Source organism: Podarcis filfolensis (genome assembly GCF_964270895.1).
Source record: "Podarcis filfolensis genome assembly, chromosome: 7".
NCBI classification, from domain to species: Eukaryota; Metazoa; Chordata; class Lepidosauria; order Squamata; family Lacertidae; genus Podarcis; species Podarcis filfolensis.
The window spans coordinates 68738464-68759560 of NC_139603.1; the positions used below are offsets into that span (position 1 = coordinate 68738464).

Sequence of the window (21097 nt, forward strand, 5' to 3'; positions counted from 1 at the left end):
GTCTGATTTTTGTATTGCTTTTTTCCATACTGTCTTATAGGTTTTATTTTATTTCATAGAATTCAAGTTGCATTGCAATACAAAGACAATATAAGAAATGAAAAAAAGTTTAAAAAAAATCTTTATGAATATTTAATACTGACATGCTGCAGACTATCTGAATAAAACTCATGGACCACAAGAAGTCCAGAGACCATTTGGGGAACACCTGATCCTTCCAACCACATACACTCCACTCCTATAGCAGTTCCAAGAGGTGGCATCCCCAATAAGGATGTCAACATTCTGCTCTTAGAGGCCAATCAGGTGCCTGTGGGAATCCTGCAAGCAGAATGTGAACACAAGAACCCCCTGCCCATCTTGTGGCTTCCAGCAACTGGTATTCAAGAGCATTACTCCCTCCAGTAGGAGCAGAGCCATCATGGCTAGTAGTCCTTGATAATCCTCTATTCATTTATTGAATCCTCTTTTAAAGCCATCTAGGATGGTGGTCATCACTGCTTCCTCTAGTTAAACCCAGCCTCTTCGCTTAAGGACCTGTAATGGAGGAGAGCCCACCATCTCCCAAAGCAGTTTTAACCGTCTGTACCATCAGGAGGCTCTTCCTAATATTTATCGTGATGGTGTACTTGTGCAACATACAGCCCTCAAGGCGGCCAGTCCTCATCCACTGATTTGTTCCAGACTCGACTCCTCGTAATCTGAAGTCGTTGGTTCAAATTCTCCCCTCCAGAGCAACAGAAAACAATGAGCTCTATCAACTTTATAACAGTCCTCCAAAATAGATTCCAACACCTGGCAGCTTTCAGCCCTTTTGAAGAATATAGATGTTAGATTTTACCTTTGCAAATGTTATAAACTGCCGTGCGTTAAGGAAGTCATAACCTGGTTGATGTGCAAATCGCTACCAGAGTAACTCGAGCCACCCAATGAATGAGTGCATTAAGTCTGTATCTTCCAAGCATGCTGTGTAGTCATCCCCTGAAGATCTCTGCAGCGAGACATGCAATTTCATCTGAGTGCTGCAGCTGTACTGTTCTCCTAGCAAGGCAAAAAAGAACCTAGATAGCACGTAGCTGGAGTGAAGAAAGAACCCAGTGCTTGATATGACCTATAAAGCTCAGCTGGCCTGTTAAAGAGACAAAACCTGCCTGACAGTGTAGTATTTGACACTATACATGTAAGTTTCACAAGGGTTCTTGCTAATGCCCTGAGTTCAAGGTTAGGCAGCATTCCAGAGACTAGGTATTCACACTCTTTCACAAGAGAATGCTGTTTCAGCCAATCTACATGCAAATAGTCCTGGAATCTTTGGTATGATTATGAGCAATTTTGTATGATGCGACTGACTGATGGCCATAGCACATTTCACCCAAGATTATGGGTTTGCCTCAAGTGCTACATGCGTAGAGTGACCTTGTGCAATCTCCTCTCTACCTACCCTGCAAATCTGTACCATAAGGTCCCCAAAACTTCTAGAACAGATTTTGGGGGTGTGCAGGGGATTGTATGGCAGAGCAGAGGGAAGTTCCATAGTGCGTCTACTGCATAAGCATAATGGCAGTGCTGGATACAACCCTGTATCCTGTTTATTTCAAGTGTGACTTAACCAATAGGCAAACATCTGTTCATCACAGCCAAGCACTTTTGGCAATTCACCAGGACCTTTGCTGAGATGTTTCTTTACCTTATCTTGGTGTTTCCAAACCCAAGTTATTCGTGCTTAAGAGAGTTGAGTGAAATGCTTGCTGTCATTTCCATTCCCTGTACTAAACAAATTGCTAAAGCTGCCCAGCTAGCATCAAAGCTTAATAAAATGACACTTGCTTTAAGTAGGCAGGAAATATCACATTTTACACTTTTGCTTTTTAAAAGATTTTAATCAGACACATTACACTGCACAATTGTGTCTTTATCCAGGATTAACAGGGTACCATCCACAAGATTTGGAAAGAATATTTTTTCCACATTTATCCCCATCTCTTTAACTCAGCACAGAGAATTCAAGGTTCCTACCACCTCAGTTTTCTCTCCCCCCACCCCGCATGTTAGCTCCCATGTGTGTTGACCTTCCAAGATTCTGTGGTGGCTTTTAACTGATTAGAAAACAAATTATCTGCTGGTAACAGCATTAGCATAGTGTACAAAATCAAGATCTAACTTGCTCAGTGCATAAACACAATGCTACTGATGACAACCATTTTTTAAAAAAAATGCAAATTCTGCATATAAATGGGTCAGTTGTCCTACAGCTAGTAGGAAACTTATGCTTAATTGTTCCCAAATAATTTAGAAGAAAACCCTCCTTTATTTACAGCTCTGAGGTCTGAAATAATATATGACAAGTATCAGCTTTAGGAATGAACTTATTTAAAGGTGGTGGTTTTTTTTAAATTCCCCCCAAAAACAGACTACTAAAAGTAAAAATTTGTGAACAAGTGTCTTTCAGTTTAAAAAGCACTCGGTTCCAACATTTAAGCATACCACAGCAGTTTGGAAGGCAGATTTCTTGCCTACTGGGACCTAGCTATCATATGATGAACAGGCTGTAATTATCAAGTGAGGAAACAAAACGAACCAAAAGGCTACATTCTAATGTCAGGGGTACAATGCAATGACAGCTACAAAACTGTGAAGATTCATTCCAGAATGACTATAGTAAAGGCAGATGAACTTAAATGGCATAGATAGCACAAACTGCTATTTACCTTTCCGTGTCAAATGTGCAACCTGCATGGGCATGTTTAAGTAAAGAATTAACTGTTTAAAAGATTAAATGACCCAGGCACAAAGCAAAGAGAAGTTGGTCAATATTTCCTTCCAAATATCCAATCAATGGGAAAGCAATAATGCCCATGTCAGTCATCTGCTACCAACATAAAATGGATTTGCAGTTCTTTCCAGTAAAAAGCAAGTAAGACAGAGCTCCAAAACATGGGCACTCTGCATCTGACATTAGAATCTAGTTCGAAATGAAATTTGGGTAGTCCAGACATAAACCAATGCTGCAAGATAGGAAAAAGGTAACACCTATCCTGCTACCATTCATCGGTTCCAACTAATCAAAGCTCAGCTAGTTTTTCTTTCCATTTCGTTAGTTATTATCTCCATTTTGTGTGCCATCCTGTTCTTTGAAACAGATTTATTTAACATTTGCTTTCAAACAAGGAAACCGTTACAGTAGTAATTTTTTACACACTAATGTAGCCAGTGTGGCTGACTTCTCATAGGTGCATTTAAGAGTTTCCACAGCGGAACTTCACAACAGAGTTAAATTATTTTAACTTGCTATAGCGAATATGATCATTCAGATCACACCAAAACAAAACTTCAGTTCTACTATACTTCCACCAGCCTGCCACCTAGCATGAGGATTCACTGGTACTGCACTTGTCTCCAGTGCATAAATTTAAGGTAAAAGCTCATTTATATACAAGAAAGAAATTTCAAAGGGTCAGTAGAGCAGGCACTCCAAACTAAACAGAGTTGAAAGAAAACACTAATTCGGTCAAAGACATTAAGTGTTTTAGAAAATAACCAGGCTCAAAGCAAGTTGCATACCGAATGGAGAAAGAATTTTCTAGTTAATGTGGACTCAACAGTAATAAGTGTTAAAGAGCAAATGACACCATTTAGTTTTTGGCTGTGGGAGAAGTCCACTTGTTAGGATTTCGTAAGGCAAATAAAACAGGTATTGAAAACAGAACTTCTACAAGTATTTTACCTGCGATATTGTAAAATCAAAGTACTATTTTATTAAATGAGTTATTTTACACAATATGAACATCAATATAATTACAACTGTAAAAAATTTAAGAATGAACCAATTTTCAGATTTCCAAGTAGGGCACAACTGTACAGTTACATAGATTCATCTTTACAAGACGCCCAAGAGGAACAGCATAAAAATATGAATGTTTCTATAGCCCCTTCATTTTTGCTGATCAACAGTTTGTTAGAAAAGCAGCTGCAGGTTTGTTATGCAATGTCTGACAGTAGAAGAGTCAATAGGTTCCATGAATTCACCTGCAACACAAGAGTAATATTGTTAAATACAGTCTTACTGTCTCATCGAGTTACTAGCATCTAATGAGTCAATGTAATGTCATTTCATAATTAAATGAACTGAACCTCCCTGAACCCTTGCAGCAGATAAAGACAACAAAATTAGAAGATTACACACATTTATCTTCTCACAGACTTGTTGCCAATTTTGGCAACTCTCCAAGTTGCTATGTAATGCCCTGGCTATACCAAAATAAAGTTCTAAATATGACAAGCAACAAAACCAAAATAATTGTTTATGCTTCAAGTTAGCTCCCGATTTTCATAAAACCTATATTGTAAATGAAATCCATTTGATGCAGTTTTACTTATGATATATACCAAATTTATTTAATTCAAAGCTTAAATGCTAAGCATTCACCTGTGAGCTTTTACGCCTGAACATCTGCCAGTTCTGGAGGGAGCGGAGTCTTCGGATGCTTGCTCTCAAAGTGCTGTTTGAAGGTCTTGGGATCTGGCATCTGTGTCTGATTAAGGAGAGAATGGAGCTTTATGCAAGGCAAAATCCCAAACAGATTCAAATACAGCTTCTTCTCCCTGAATCCTAAAGGACTGCATTAGGGTTTTTGGCTCAAGAGCAGCCAGATTTTGGAGGGATTGTTCCTCGTTCTTTGCCACCTCCTAACTTCCCTGCTTTGTTCTACCTACTCATTCCTACTCAATTCTTATCCTTTTCACAAATTGCACATAAAATTATGTCCCCTCCCTGCCTGCTATTTGGCTAGTATTTCATGGGTATTCCTTCCTGAAACCAGTGAATTCAGTTTTAACTTTAGTTTTTTGCCTGTTGGGAAGTACAAAATTATTATTTATTACATTTATATACTGCCCTTCATCTGAAGATCACAGGACAGTTTACAATATAAAAACACAACATGCATAATATATTAATAAAAAAATAATCCTCCCTCAACACATTTCAAAGGCCATAGACTGTTCAACAGCAAAGAGCCTGGTTGAAGAGAAATGTTTTCCCTTTGTGCCTAAAAATATGTAATAAATGTGGCAGGAGAGCCTCCCTTGGGAGAGCATTCCACAAATGGGGAGCCATCATTTTAAAAATAGCCTGTTGGGTATTAAAGGGAAGAGGTATCAAGAACCGACTTTCGGTGATGGGCATACGGGAGGGGGCTCACCTTCTCTAACAGCTCACCTGGGTTTTATAGTAGGTGCAGATGAGGGAGAATTCATACCACCCCTGCCAGCCCACTCCCATATCAGCATGCAACTCCTGGTCACCAAAGGTTACTAGACTAGTGCTTAAATATAAGGCTAAACTTACAAGCAAGACACTCACCAAATGCTGGGAATGTATAGAAACACAGTCTAGAAACAGGCAGGTCCCTATGTAACAAACAGTCTCCCCCCTGTATTTGACCAAAATCCCTGCTTCAACAAGTCCTGCACTGTTATTCAGTTGTGTATCCAAGCAGTACCTGTTCCTTTTTTAACTCCTCGTTGCACACATCTGTCTGTCCATCCTGCCCATTTTTATCATACCCTGTTCTGCAGGATATTTTATTGCTATTGTTTATCAATTATGTTATTATATCTGCTTTCAACTGTATGCTGCCTTGAGAGTCTCACACTGAAGGGAAGCCTGTTGTTAAACTGCCCAGAGGACACACGGTTAGTTGGGAAGCATATAAATAAATAAAAATCAGAAATCTCTTGCCCAGGAACCCACAAAGTGAGGATGTTCCCATTTCCTTCTCCCTGACCTCTTAACCTACTGATTTATTACACCCTCCAACTCTTCGAAGCAAAGCGCATGCAATTCCCCAAGTGTTGCAGAAATGATAGGCACTACCGATAACATACACCTTCATCTGATACAAGATTCAAGTGTTTGCCATGTAACCTTTTTGACTTGCTAGCACAGGATACCCAACAACTGAAATCAGTAGTAGGAGACTGAACTCATACAAATAGGCACAAGTTGATATAATAGCCGGTGACAACGCAAAGGGTGTGTTAAAACTTTATGTAGGTTCTTCTGCACTGCCTATGGAGAAGAGAATTCTAGGGAATTATGTGAAGGCAAAAGAGCATAGGGAATCCAGAGTCAAATTATCAATTCCCCACCTAAAGTGCATACGTAGCACACAGCACACATAGATGTTATTTGTCTCTTCCATAGCTTCATTCCATACCAGTCAAACTTGGGGCCTGGAAAGATTGCCACAATGCTTCATTTTCAAAGCCTCTTACCCTACAGACGGTGCAGGTGTATATTAGAGCAGCTTTAGCTGCAGCCTTCTGATCATGGCCTTGTTTCTTCTTTGCCCCAGCTTGCTTTTTGGCATTCTTCTGCTGTGACTGGATCTTCTGTTGTCCACGAGCCATATCTAAAAATAAGTGCAAAAGGCATTATAGCAGATTGAACCGTATGAGCAATCTAAGGCATATTTGCTGAGAAATAAATGGCTTCAAGTTAAAAGAATGTGCTCACTACTGTGTTTAGGGTTGCAGCCATAGCATTTAAGCACTTCTTAAGAGCCAGCCTCCATCTAGAAAAAGCACAAGCTGCTTTCAGATATGGACCAACTATCCTCCCCAAACAAATTATTTTTGTAATTACTTGCCCAGGTACTTTCCTCACAACTAGCATAGGTGCCCCATCATTTATTCCCATAAATGAGACAAGAGTGGTTCCACAGATTACAACTAAGAGAATATTTATTCTGTTACGAGGCGGAGGAATTTGGAGGAAAGAATTCAGGCTCAAACCCCTCCATTTAGTTAGAGCAATTGAAGGTGGTGCTATATTTGAGAAGAAACACATGGCTGCTACTGAAACTGGTAGTCCTGGGTCAAATTACAAAACTATCCTGTGTCCTGACATAATTACTGCTGTGCGTTTCCCTGCTCCTGACAGCCAATGATTTGGTGACAGCCCAATTACAGCCCTATACTGTTTCAAGGTACTCTTAGATTAAGTACACATTGTTCCATTCACACGGATATAAATCAGTCACAGAACACAAGGAATTCAACACCTTTATTACTCCAACTAGACTTGGGAGAACTCTAGCCTCTATGAAGTTATTTGTCAGCTATGCTAGGATAATAGTATTTCAGAACTCACTACTGTAGTTGAAAATAAAGGGACAAGAACTGACCAGCCACAAAAAGCCACACACAAAAAAAGGGGGGGTGCTTATTAAGAAAAATGTCTTACACCCCAGATGCTACTGGAAACAATGGGTTAAAATGGTCTGGAATGTTTACAAAAATACTCCAATTCTCCCTTACAAATACGTCTCTGCACCCACATTCATATCACAAGGCAAACAGAGAAGGGAACACATTTACCAAGGACACTTTGCTTACAAAGCAGGGAAACTTTCTTTTTTATATTTTACACCAACAGATATTCTTGATTTGTACCCTACCCTTTCTTCAAGTACAGTGGTACCTTGGGTTACATACGCTTCAGGTTACATACGCTTCAGGTTACAGACTCCGCTAACCCAGAAATATTACCTCGGGTTAAGAACTTTGCTTCAGGATGAGAACAGAAATCGTGCTCCGGCGGTGCGGCAGCAGCAGAAGGCCCCATTAGCTAAAGTGGTGCTTCAGGTTAAGAACAGTTTCAGGTTAAGTACGGATCTCTGGAACGAATTAAGTACTTAACCTGAGGTACCACTGTACTTAGAGATAGCAGGTATGATGTTATCCCTTCTTATTCATCAAACAACTCTATGGGGTAGGTTATGTTGAGCGTATCATTATGGTCCTATATTATCGAGGGAGCTTTATGATTGAGCAAGATTTACATTAATGTCTAAGTTTGCCATCAAAAGTGACCTAGTAATTCTTTCCCACACTATAGCCAGTGCTCATTCCTCAGGTAACATATGAACTCAGAATAATTTCCACCCAGTTCTGGTTTACTTCTGATTGCTCCTTGTATCATTGTGCAAGTGTGTAACATGAAGCTAGAGTCTGTCACAATATGCTGTTTCAGAGCATTTACAGTGTTTTGTTGCAAGAGACCAAGAAGACTGAAGAGTGACAGACAACCAGAGCCTGTCTACACTTCTCCAAGACATCTAGGTTATCCCAGTGTACTCTTGAAGGTCTCTCTCTCTCTCTCTCTCTCTCTCTCTCTCTCTCTCTCTCTCTCTCTCTCTGTGTGTGTGTGTGTGTGTGTGTACAGTGGTACCTCGCAAGACGAAATTAATTCGTTCTGCGAGTTTTTCGTCTTGCAAATTTTTCGTCTTGCGAAGCACGGAACTGCACCTCTTCAAGCAATGCGCCCGGTTTTAAGAAAAAGGAAACAAATTCACAAGACGTTTTCGTCTTGCGAAGCAAGCCCATAGGGAAATTCGTCTTGCGAAGCAACTCAAAAAACGTAAAACTCTTTCGTCTTGCGAGTTTTTCGTCTTACGAGGCATTCGTCTTGCGAGGTATATATATATATCCTAGCAGCTTGATAATCATCAAGTTGTGATACTAACACAAAACAAACCCCCCAAAATGTAAAGCTGCATATAACTGCATAATTTTTAAAAGATATGCATCCTACTGAGGCTCACGTGACTGCTTAGTATACATAGCATCCAATTTTTTTAAAAAAGTCAACTTCTCATATGAGTTTTAGCTGATTAGGTAATAGCTAATAGTTTGCAGTCAAGTACAAATAGTTCTGAAGCAAAATACACACTTTGTGATCGTATGGCACAGACATAAAAGAGAGAGATGAGGGATATTCTTAAGATTGTGTTTGTCATTGTACTTTTCAAATACAGCTGTATTAAAAATGCTTTTAAAATCAGGTATCCTTTTAGTCATTGAAAATATTTTATCATTGATTAACCACGTAAGAGATTTTCTTATAAACCGCTCAGAGGTTTTCTTACAATCAAGCAGTATATAAATTTTGGTATTAAAAGAAGCTAGTATGGCCACTCCTAAAGAAGTACGCACTGGTCTCCATGGTTTGTGATAGTTACCAACCAGTTGTAAATGAAGATGACATGGGTAGTGGCAGAACAATAGGAGACATTCTTGGAAGAGATCAATTATCTAGAACCATTGCAATCTGAATTCAGGCATGGTTTTGGGACGAATTGGCCTGTTACCCTGATAGATTACTTTGAGAGAGACAAGGAGAGTTAGACCTTGCCTATTTTCAATCTTTCTGTAGGTTTCTGTACCACTGACTATGGCATCCTCCAGGATAGGCTATGTCTGGCTTTAGTGTGGTGGCACCTGCCCTTTGGCTTGTGCTTCCAGTAATTATCAGGCAGCTCCCTAGAGTACTGCCATTTTGGCGCCTGCTTACAGCTCACCTGTTCACTCTGGCTTCCCCCAAGTAGTGATTCAGTAAAGTTGATATATTAATTTGATTTGATTTGTGATGTTTTGTATTTGTTTTATGACTATAATTTTATTCTATGTTGTTCACAGCCATGATATTTTTCTTAAAGTCAGTGGCGTAGAACCTGCATTTCTCCTGATACTGTTGCACTCCCAACAGCCCCAGTCAATGCCAGTGTTCAAGGGCGATGAGAGTTGTAGTTCAACAAGATCTGGAGACCTACAGATTCCCTATTCCTGATATATAATTAGATATGCAATGGAATGACAGCCTATACTTTTTTGGGCTTGCTCCTAGGTTTATTATTTATTCCTAATACAGTGGTACCTCGGGATGTGAACGGGATCCATTCCGGAGCCCTGTTCGCATCCTGAACAGAAAGTAAGACGCAACAGCGTGTCCGCAGGTCACGTTTCATCGCTTCCGCGCATGCGTGACATCATTTTGACTGCGCATGCGGTGAAACCCGGAAGTAATGCGCTCCGTTACTTCCGGGTCACCGCAGAGGCGGGAAGGTAAACGGCGTTTCCGTGCGCTGCTCTGGTTCGCCAGAAGCAGCTTAGTCATGCTGGCCACAAGACCTGGAAGCTGTATGCTGACTCCCTCGGCCAATAAAGCGAGATGAGCGCCGCAACCCCAGTCGGCCACGACTGGAACTAATGGTCAGGGGTCGGTATGACTGTATAAACTGGCCATTATCAAAATATGCACCTCAAGAGATTGAACACCTGTTTTGCATGCAAAAAATCCCAAACTCAACTTGTGATGTCTCCACAAACTCTGGAGAGCCGCTGCTGCCAAACAGTGCTGACAATACCAAGCTAAATGGACTGATTTTTTAGAAGGCTGCTCCGAATAAAGGGATGTTCATGCAAACAGGAAAATGGTACACTAAAGCCATTATTAACTTTTGATAACAGGAGCAGTATCAAGTAACAATGGCCAGTTTCAAAACAACCCCAAAGCCCAGGTGAATAAGCATGTATTGAGCTACTGACAAAAACTCCACACCAGGCATTTCCAAAGTCCGTTTTGGCCTGGCGGTCGGCTTAATCCAGCCCCTGTGTCAGTTTATTTTCTGGGGTAAAATCCTCAACAACTTTAATCCTAAAAAAAGGTCAAAAACTTTAGTTGGCCCTTTGGTCGGCCCTCACGGCCTTCACTTCATCAAATCTGGCCCTCTTTGAAAAAAGTTTGAACACCACTGCTCCACACTGAAGATGGCTTGAATTCAGAACAAGACAGAACTCTCCTGCAAATTTCAGTGACTGGGTCAGCAGAAAAAGGGAGACATACTCCTTCCAAGTCTCTGAGTTCCTCAAACACAGTTTATCTTCCTGTATCATTTTCCTCAGAGCATTCCATCCACATGCCAGCAAAGTGATTCACGAGGAAAAGGCAGAGAGACTTATATTCATGTGGGTCATACCTTCAACTGAAGTATTAGGCAGTGATCCTCCAAGCTGTTGTTGGACTCCAACTCCTATGAACCACCCCCAGCATGGCCAACCATCAGAGATGATAGGAGTTGTCATCCAGCAATTGGAGGCCTGCAGGTTAGCTACCTCTGCTGTACAATGTGTGTGTTCTGACCACAGAGCAGCTCTATAGAAAAGGTCACATATTCTCAGACTACAGATGGGTAACTTTATTATTATTTATTCAATTTATATCCCTCCCTTCCTCCTAAAGCAGCCCAGTGAGAACAGTGACAGGGAAGTGAGAATGACTTCACATATGCTGAACCCACATACACTGAATCCATAAAACCAGTGTGACCAGATAAAAGCTTAGAGTTTCACTATAATTGAACAGCAAAGTTCTCTCATTTTATTAGCATTGGGGATTATTTTTTAAGACTGCAAATATGGTTCTGAAACTTCTGCCTTGCATATTCACATTTCCTATGTTTTAATACAGTCGTACCTCAGCTCCCAAACAATCAAAAACCGGAAGTGAGTGTTCCGGTTTTCGAACATTCTTTCAGAAGACGAAATCATAAGTGGTGCTTTGGAGGTCAAACGTTTCGAAGTTGAACAGACCTCCGGAACAGATCCTGTTCAACTTCTGATGTACCACTGTACTGTACATGGGTTCCTCCCTCATCTGCTATCTACATGATCAAAAGTATTTTTTGGTGAGATCTCTAGATCTTCTAATTCCAAAAAACAAGAACAAACTTCTTCTGCATCAAGCCTTGTCCGCACTGTTGCTGTGGCTGGTTATTATTGTTTTGAATACTGAACTGCTGCTAGTGAAGGATAGTTGTGTATGTGTGTGTATTATATTGCTACTTCACAGGGCAAACGACAAGATAAAATAGAGAGAACCATCTATACCACCTTGAGTTCCTTAGAGGATATAAATGCAAGAACAGTTTCCATTCACTTTCTCCACACCATACGTAATTTTACTTACGGTGCATGCATAATAGTAAGTTATTACCCTGGCAAGATTAATAAAGTAGGGATCAACTGGTTTGCATACTTGTTGCTGATTTCCCAAGATGGTTTCCTCCCCAAATAAAACTCATGCAACTGTTTTGTCATGCCTTGGTGGGTATACTTATGGGTATCTTGGTTGGGACAGCTGAGAATTTAAAAAGGAGGCTGGCCAGGATGTTCATTCTAAAGGCACACCCATGAGACTTCAACCATATCCAATCTGCTAAGTCCTAAAAGAATTTCACTGTCATAACAGCAGGCAGCAATTTCTCCTCTGGAACTGCATACAGCCAACATATGTCATCGGATCCTTCCTTGTTTTCAACCAGATTCCGATTCCCAGAACAAAACATGTGCATCTAATCTTGTTGTGGTAACCTTCTAACTGTGTATGTCAGGAATATCAGTATTAAATACCTTCTTCATCAATATTCCTATATTTGGGGCACGGGGCATATAACATGCAGTTTTCCCAAACTCATGAGAATGCAGACTAGTTTCCACTTCTTAACTTAATCAGACAAACAAGGGTAGAAAATGAACAGGCCTTTGCAACTGAATGTACAAAAAGGTAAAGAAACAAAAATAGAGTAATAAGATTCTGATTAAGCTGTCAAGCATATCACTTGCATAAGATCTTGTTTTCTAGAAGGAAATGTCCAAGTCGGAAAACAACCAGTGCATGTGACCAAGTAACAAATGGTAATGAGGTTTCATATCTCAGGTCTGACACTAGCAGCTGCCTTTTACACACGTAGCACAACACAGATTAATTTACCATTCAGCTTCAATCAAACTCTTATGATATATAATTTTTAATCCTTACTGTACCAAGGAACACACGCAGAGACAGCATTCCAACCTGATTTTAAGCTGTTTCAAATGTTGATGCGAACAGCAGACTCAGTCCCAACACGTGATGGCAAGGAAAGAAATGAAACAACAAAGAGTAAAGTGTGCCAAGAATGGTGTTTGGCATGAAAGCGTATGAGGCCAAGTGTGGCCAACGCAATATAAATCCTCTTGTTTTGCACAGTCAAGTGCAAAAACCCTAGGAAGGAAGGAAGCGGGAGCTCACCACCTTCATGCCTGGTTTCCCACTCCGTCCAGCTATCCTTGATACAGCTGGCTAAAAACTTATTTCCAAGAGAGATCACCATGACTTCAATGAAGATGAACATCACATCATTTACCAACTTCACCTTTTCAAGGTGAATTTGGTGCTGCCAGTAAACCTGTTACATGGATAACTAGGGGAAGCCGGGGATAATCTAAAGAGAGGAAACACTGCAAAACTGGTCAGGGCTTTTTTTAAGGTGGAAAAGCCCATTTCAAAAACCTCACAGCACTATGTAAGAAAGTGCAACTTTCTAACAGGCAAACGCAGACAGCCAACCCCCATAGCCATTATTCTACATGATTTATATGTGTAGTGTTCCATTATGCTACTCATATTTATAAGCTGCTTTGGGATTCATTTGAACGAAAAGCGGCATAGAAATGTAATAAACCAACCCAATGCCATCATACCCAGCACCTTCCGGCGGGGGCCTAACAGTAACCCCCCCCCCCAAGACCCTTCCCTCACCCTAAACGTGTTTGGGATTTTTTAAGGCGGGGGAAACAAATAAATGGGAAATGCCACCACAGGGCAAAACCATAAGGAAACCACCATGTTCCCAAATCTCCCCCCCCCAAAAAAAAACTTCCCGTCCGTGAAAGAAGCGGCCATGTGTCCAGCCCCGCAAGAAACACGAGGGGTCTCTTCTACCTTTCTCGGCCCCCACCCGGGACGGGGAAACTTCCCCACGAGAGCGGGGGGGAACGGGACTGAAAAATAAACCCCTCTAGCCGCCGCCCGGCTCGGGTGGAAGAGACTTAACCCGCCCCGAGCAGGCTGCCGGCCTCTCTCTCCTTCGCCCCCGAGGCCTGGCGGCGGCGCCCAAACCCCTGCCCTCGTCCCCCGCGTTTACCCGGGCTGTGGGGGTCCCGCCTGCGAGGCGTCCGTCGACAGCTACGGAAGGCTCCGCGCGGCCCAGCAGCAGCAGCAGCTGCTGCCGCCTGCCCGTGAGGATGGAGGAGCCCGTGTGTGTGAGTGAGGGACGGAGTCTCTCTCGCCGTCCGTCTCCCTGCCCGTCCGTCGGCGGCGGCGGCGAAGTGCGCACGCGCCGCCCCTCCCCGCCGCCGCCGAGAGCCGAGAGTCAGGCCAAGCCAGGCCAGGCCGCTCCCGCCAACGCCTCATCCGGCGGCAGCGGCGGCTGCTGCTGCTGCGCCCGGACCGGGCCAATGGCGGCGCCTCCCTATTACATAACGCGGAGGAAAGGCCTCTCGCTTGGCCTGAGCAGGAAGCCGAGGTGGCGGCGAGGCCTGTCGGAGTTCCCTCCAAAGCACCATTTCCCTCCGCTTTCCTGTCTGTCAGGGTCACAGCGACGGTTTTCCCGCCCGTTGGGGCATCATGGCGGGTTGAAGGGAAGCCGCCCCGCAGGGGAGGGGAAGTCGGTTCCTCACAACAAGCCGTGGCAGAAGAAGAAGAAGAAGGCCGGCTGAAGGGACCCGAAATGCCGGTCTTTTATAATGCATTCTTTGTGAAGCTTTAGTTAGCCGCAATAATAAACGACGTTCTGCTGCTTTTAATATCTCTCTCTTTCGCCTCCCCCACCGCGCAAGTGTAAAGATCCTTCTCTCGGTTTTTATGGTGCTGGCTTTTGTGTTCAGCTTTCCTTGATGTTTATCATCAGGTCAGCTTGACTCTTCCGCTGACAATAGCTGCTGCTGCGTGCAGGCACATAGTGTGCGGGAATCAAAGAAAGCCAAACTCTTCGGTTCATAGAATTGCAGAGTTGGAAGGGACCCCAAGGGTTCATCTAGTCCAACCTCCTGCAATACAGGGATCTCCACTAGATCGTGGCAGGTGGCTCTCCCGCCTCTGGTTAGAAACCGCCAAGGAAGGAGAGGCCACCTCCTCCAGAGGGGATCTGTTCCTCTGTCAAACAGATCTTACTGTCCAAGCTCTTACAGGTCAAGTAAGGAAATGTCTGACAAATTTATGTCACACAATGAAAAGCCCTGGTGAATCAGACCAGTGATCTGCCCAGCATCCTTTTCCTCATGGGGGTCAACTAGATGCCTCTGGGAAGCCCAGAAGCGCAATAATGCCTCATCCCTGTAGCCCCACAACATTATAGAGGCATTGGGCCTGGAGGAAATAAATTAAGTCGTCATGAATTTGCCTAATCCCCTTCCCAAACTTAAAAGTTTGTAGCCATCAAGAGGAAGTAAATGCTACAGTGTAACTGTGCTGTGTGAAGAAGTAGTAAAATAAGTACAGTACTAAAAACAGTTAAACAGTGAAAAAACAAAGCAGTCAACTAAAAAGAAATCAAAATGTGTCAACATATACATTTCAGGATAGACATGCCTAAACAAAATTGTTTGCAATCCATTTTTGTTTTTACCATGCAGAATAATTGGGTGTTTTCCACTTGGCCATGGCTCACCTTTTTCTCCAGACCCTTAAAAAGCACTGATCCTAGTGCGGCTCTTCAAGGAGACCCCGCTTCTTCCATTATGAACACTGCCTCTTTATTCCTACTTTCTGCTTCCTGTTATTCAGCCACGTACCAATCCATAAGATCCTCAGTTGCTCTTTTCCTATTGCTGTCCTTGTTTACAGAGGTAAAAAAAGAAAGAAAGGACAACTTCTTCCTCATGTAACCATTGCCTATAATATATAGGGATAAGAGCTGACTTCAAGATGGGCATAAGGACACAACCGCATTTGCATGGTCTATTTGGACAGTTCCAGGTCACTCGGTGAAGATACCAAATGGGCAGTTCTCTTCAAAGGTAGGGCCTCACAGGACTGAATATAATAAACTCTCTCAGTGCAAATAGTTTTAGGATTTTATTCAAAGTTCCGCTCAGAGGAGACCCACTGAAATTAATTGACATAGTTAACTATGGATAACATTTGGATTTCTCCAAACTCTTGACGTCAGAAAATTGCCACTTTGGGGTAACGTCATCATTTATCTCAGTCTTTCATGCATTTTAGCATGACATAGTTCCGTCTAATGTCCCATTTGAAATAACAATTAATTATGATGCCAGAGGAAGAATATTATTAATAAGTGGATATCCTTAAAAATCTTAAGATTTCTCCCCCCCCCCGGCCTCCATTCATGACAACTGAAGCAAAATAGCAGATTGCAAGCAGCTAAATGTGGCATAGGCCATATCATAAATTCCACAGAAATATGACCAAATAAAAATGCATTTGGCAAGCTATATAACAGAGAAGGAACAGTTGCAATACCCTTTTCATGTGATTTTTGAGGAGAGATTAAAATGACAGACAATATGCTTAGATATTGGAAACAATTTTTCTAGTCAGAAATAACTAGAAGAAGCAAATGATACAGCTGCAAGTATTAAAATCTAACCCCACTTACTTGGGAGAAAGCCCCACTGAATTTAATAGGACTTCTCAGTAGACGTGGTTAGGATTGTGCTGCTGCACAAGAGCACTATGGAGGCAAGCCTATGACAAAATCTGCTGGGATAGGCAGGTTAGGGTACAGAAGATCTCCAGTTCAGCTGTCTGATTCCCAGTTCAGCTGGCATTAAGTCCCCAACCCCAGCTCAGCCAAAGATACATTGCCGTAACTTGCTCATCCCAGTTCAGCTGAATGAGCTGAGACTGGTGAAAGGCATTCCTGGGCTATGGTGGGACTAGGACTAGAAAGGTAGGATTTAGGCTGGATCCGAAGCCTATTCAGCTTGGTCACATAATCTGGCAGCCAACACTGTTTTTTTAAAGGCTTGCTTTCCTTCTGCCAGGTAGCAGCAGCCCCACTGATGAACTGAGTCTGCTGTAACATTAAGCTGGCTTAATTTATGATTCACACTAGCTTCCAAAGGAATGCTCCCTAAACTAGCTACTATAGCCCAGTTTAACATATGCAGTAGAATTATGAATGCTTACTATGGGACAGATGGCAGTGCATTCCAGCATGTTCTTGGGTACCATGGTTAGCTTTTGTAAACGTGCTGTCTGTGGCCATTCCTGAAATAGCTTTTGCTTCCTTGCGTCCGATAGCTGTGACACAATCGTGCCATTGTATCTAATTACGCAAGAGCTTTGTTTATCATAGTGTAAAATTTAACATTCCATTTGACTCTTCTGAAAGGAGAGGGAACTTAACAGACTTCTAGCAGCAGTGAAGAGAGTAGCTGCCCAAAATGGACAACAATGGGAATAAGAGAGTGTGGTTAGCTAGGATAAGTGCTCAAAGTAGTAGACTGAGGAACCGACAAAGACCATAATTTATGGAGTTCAAGTACAGTGGTACCTCGAGTTATAAACACCTTGGGTTGCAAACACCTCAGGTTACAGACTCCGCTAACCCTGAAGTAGTACCTCAGGTTAAGAACTTTACCTCAGGATGAGAACTGAAATTGTGCGGCGACAGCAGTGGGAGGCCCCATTAGCTAAAGTGGTACCTCAGGTTAAGAACAGTTTCAGGTTAAGAATGGACCTCCAGAACGAATTAAGTTTGTAACCAGAGGTACCACTGTATAGCAGAGAAGAGAAACAACTGAGGGCAGACACCAATTTTATGGCCTAGAAAAGAAGGAAAGAAGAGTTTTAAAGCTGGCTCCAAGGTTGCACGGCTAGAAGACAGGTGAGACAACTCTTTCCCTAACATTAAGAAAGTAATGTGGGAAGCTTTGGAAGGAAAGACTGTCGATTGTGTGGGTCAAATGTTGGCATGCAGATAAACCACATCCTTTGTTTGGTCTGCTTCAAGGACGCGCACATACTTCTTCCCTGCCTAACCATTGCATTTGCAACTTGTCCCACTTGGCAACTGTCTCACACATTCCTTCGTTGACGTTTTCAGCATTACACGGTCAGGGATGGTTCCAGTTTTTCACTTCATCCAATCTCATTCTCTGCACACATGTCACACAAACACACATAGGAGACATGCACACTTTTTCATGCCTGTGCCTGGCACAAAAAGCTTGCAGAGACAAACTCACATTCACACAAAGGACAAGTTCTCCCTGCCCCCTGGCAGACACACACGAGAATGGGACTAATATCTGGCACTAGGCCAAATAAACTAATAGATGAAAATGCTGATTCTAGAGGATGAGCAGGCAGGTGCAGAAATTGCAGAGGTCAGGGAAGCCTGCTCTGCCTGCCATGACCCACATTACCAGAGAGCGTGGCGGCTGTGGTTGGGAGGGCGGGCTCAGAGCTTAGACCTGCACAGCATCACCTAGGCCAAGCTAAGCCTCAATGCTGTGGCCTGGCTGGGCTCCATGGCTGGCTTACTTAATGGGATGTAGGGGAGCAAGCAAACTAAGTGTGACCAGCAAGCAAATTAAGTGGCCAAGTGACTGGCTGTTCAAATAACAGGCCTGAAGCCTGAGTTGTAGCAGTGAACATGTCTTGTTTGCATACGTGTGTGCACTCCTTGATCACTGCAGATGGTGACAGCAGTCACGAAATTAAAAGATGCCTGCTCCTTGGGAGAAAGGCGATGGCAAACCTAGACAGCATCTTAAAAAGCAGAGACATCACCCTGCCAACAAAGGTCCGTATAGTTAAAGCCATGGTTTTCCCAGTAGTGATGTATGCAAGTGAGAGCTGGACCATAAAGAAGGCTGATCGCCGAAGAATTGATGCTTTTGAATTATGGGGCTGGAGGAGACTCTTGAGAGTCCCATGGACTGCAAGAAGATCAAACCTACCCATTCTTAAGGAAATTAGCCCTGAGTGCTCACTGGAAGGACAGATCGTGAAGCTGAGGCTCCAGTACTTTGGCCACCTCATGAGAAGAGAAGACTCCCTGGAAAAGACCCTGATGTTGGGAAAGATTGAGGGCACAAGGAGAAGGGGACAACAGAGGACGAGATGGTTGGACAGTGTTCTCGAAGCTACCAGCATGAGTCTGACCAAACTGTGAGAGGCAGTGAAAGACAGGAGTGCCTGGCGTGCTCTGGTCCATGGGGTCACGAAGAGTCGGACACGACTAAACGACTAAACAACAACAGTGCACTCCTAAAATATTTAATTATAAATTGGGGTGCTGCAATTGTTGAGTAAGGCCACTTGCCGGGTGAAGTCCTCCGGTGACAGACCTACATCCTGCTCATACTGAACCACTGCTTCTTCGACATGCTTATTCTTATCTGCGTTTATAGCTAAAACTGTTGTCTGTACTGCAGCCATTTCTCCTTTAAGCTGCTGCAGTGCCTTCTTTGTAAGTCTTCTCCTGCTGGCTCTCTCCTCCATTCGGAGTTGTCTCATTATTGAGATCCTCATGGCAGCGGCTCTCTGACATATTGGAGGAAGTGTAAAATAACAATTTTAGTTTTGATTATCTGTTATAACAACACATGAGAATAATAATGAGCTCAAAAACGTGAGCAAGTTTGCTCTTCTTGTAGACCTACAAATTAAAATTGGCTCACACAGATTAATCAATTACATATTTGGTTGATTGATCTTCCAAGTAAAGCTTTCAGCTCTGTTTTATTAGATCTCCATCTGGCTTCTCCCTGACTTGCAATTAAGCATATAGTGTATAAAGCGTATCAGGTAGGGGTTGCCAACTTTATCAGGGCTTCAGATGCATGCGGATTTTTGAATGAGTGTTCTGGTCACTTCTCTCCCCTCTCCTGCTGATCAACCTCCCCACCACCAAGAGACAGAAAGAGAGAAAGCACAGAGCCAGTAGAATTAATCTGAGCCTTGAAAAGAAAGAAGAGGTGAAAGAGGAAGTGGGAAAGAGCTTCACTCTTCCAACTTCCTGCTTCAGGTCTATCTAGTTTTCCAGGAAGAAAAAGGTAATCACTGACCCTACTTCATCAGTGAGTTGGGGATCTGAGTGTCTTCATGGGTTATAGAACACAATGCAAGTACAGTGGTACCTCGGGTTACATACGCTTCAGGTTACAGACTCCGCTAACCCAGAAATAGTTCTTCAGGTTAAGAACTTTGCTTCAGGATAAGAACAGAAATCAGGCTCCGGTGGCGTGTCAGCAGCAGGAGGCCCCATTAGCTAAAGTGGTGCTTCAGGTTAAGAACAGTTTCAGGTTAAGAACGGACCTCTGGAACGAATTAAGTACTTAACCCGAGGTACCACTGTACCAAATGCAGTGAGATGCTTCAACTTTGTTTGTATTGTTGCTGTATTGTTTTTAACACTCGATTGGAAGCCGCCCAGAGTGGCTGGGGAAACTCAGCCAGATGGGTGGGCTATAAATAATAAATTGTTGTCGTTGTTGTTCTTTACTTTGGTGTACTTAGCCATCATTGACTGAAGGAAATTATTTACAGAAGAAAATTGCACCTTAGTTCTTAAACTGGTTAGTACAGTTTTAAGAGGAGGGCCATCATTCTCAGTAATCTACCCACATACCTTTCTGTGTAATCATGTAATTATTAATTTGCTTTAATTGAGGAAGGCATGCATTTCCTGTTCACACTTCTCATTGTTTGTGAAATATTGCAGCTGCCTTTCTGGTGACTGTTGTGTTCAACCCAAATCAAGGATTCAATGAATATACTCGTACTAACAAGAGGCTTATTTTTTTACTTAGGCTTGGGATTGCTTGATGTAAAATTTCAAAAGGGGTCACTTTTAAGTGGTGGTGTCTGAAGAAACAGAACATCTAACCTATATATTAATAGGAAACTCATTTTTGGCGTGAAGATACTTGAATCAAAAATGGCACCCTCATTGTACAAGGGGGAGTTATCAGCAGGCTTGGGAAAACACCAAGATTTGTAAAAGTGGTGGTAAGGGGAGCCTGAAAAGCATTTTTCCAGTACTACTGTCTGCAGCCCCATCCCTCTGAACCAGTCCAGAAGGACATCATGGTCAATGGTATCAAGAGCCACAAAGAGATCAAGGAGAAGGAGCAAGGTAGCCCTTCCCTCTCCTGTACTTGACTATGGTAGTTCATCAGAGTCATCAAGTGTTAGGTTGTGGGTGAACATATCAGATGACACAGCGATTCTTCAAACAGCTCTTGTTTATTCAAAAGGCCAGAACAGAACTGAACTGAGGAGCTCAGTCAGCCTGCTTATATAGAGCTCCAAAACAGCGTAACTGTTGCAACTTTCTAAAACTATCCAATCACTGAACGTCACTTTCGATCCTTCATTTGCATACAAACTATCCAATCACTGAACGTCACTTTCAATCCTTCATTTGCATAACTATCTACAGTATCCCCCTGCTGG

The 21097-nt window shown here is 42.6% G+C and overlaps 1 protein-coding gene across 1 annotated transcript; it reads right to left on the reverse strand.

Moving 5' to 3' along the window:
- Positions 1 to 1859: 1859 nt before the first annotated feature.
- ZNF706 (zinc finger protein 706) lies at positions 1860 to 14033 on the reverse strand. The gene is made up of 4 exons (XM_083622800.1): positions 13809 to 14033; positions 6277 to 6413; positions 4427 to 4532; positions 1860 to 4026 (listed from the first exon to the last, which is right to left on the reverse strand). Exons 2-3 carry the CDS (start codon positions 6409 to 6411, stop codon positions 4437 to 4439), a joined length of 231 nt encoding a protein of 76 aa, XP_083478926.1. The 5' UTR covers positions 6412 to 6413; positions 13809 to 14033; the 3' UTR covers positions 1860 to 4026; positions 4427 to 4436.
- Positions 14034 to 21097: the final 7064 nt, after the last annotated feature.

Bases quoted from the DNA above. Each gene is read 5' to 3' on its own strand.
- ZNF706 (XM_083622800.1), bottom strand. From the start codon at position 6,411: ATGGCTCGTGGACAACAGAAGATCCAGTCACAGCAGAAGAATGCCAAA. The intron at 4,533-6,276 runs GTAAGAGGCTTT...CTCCTTAATCAG, and splicing joins ACACCTGCACCGTCTGTAGG to ACACAGATGCCAGATCCCAA.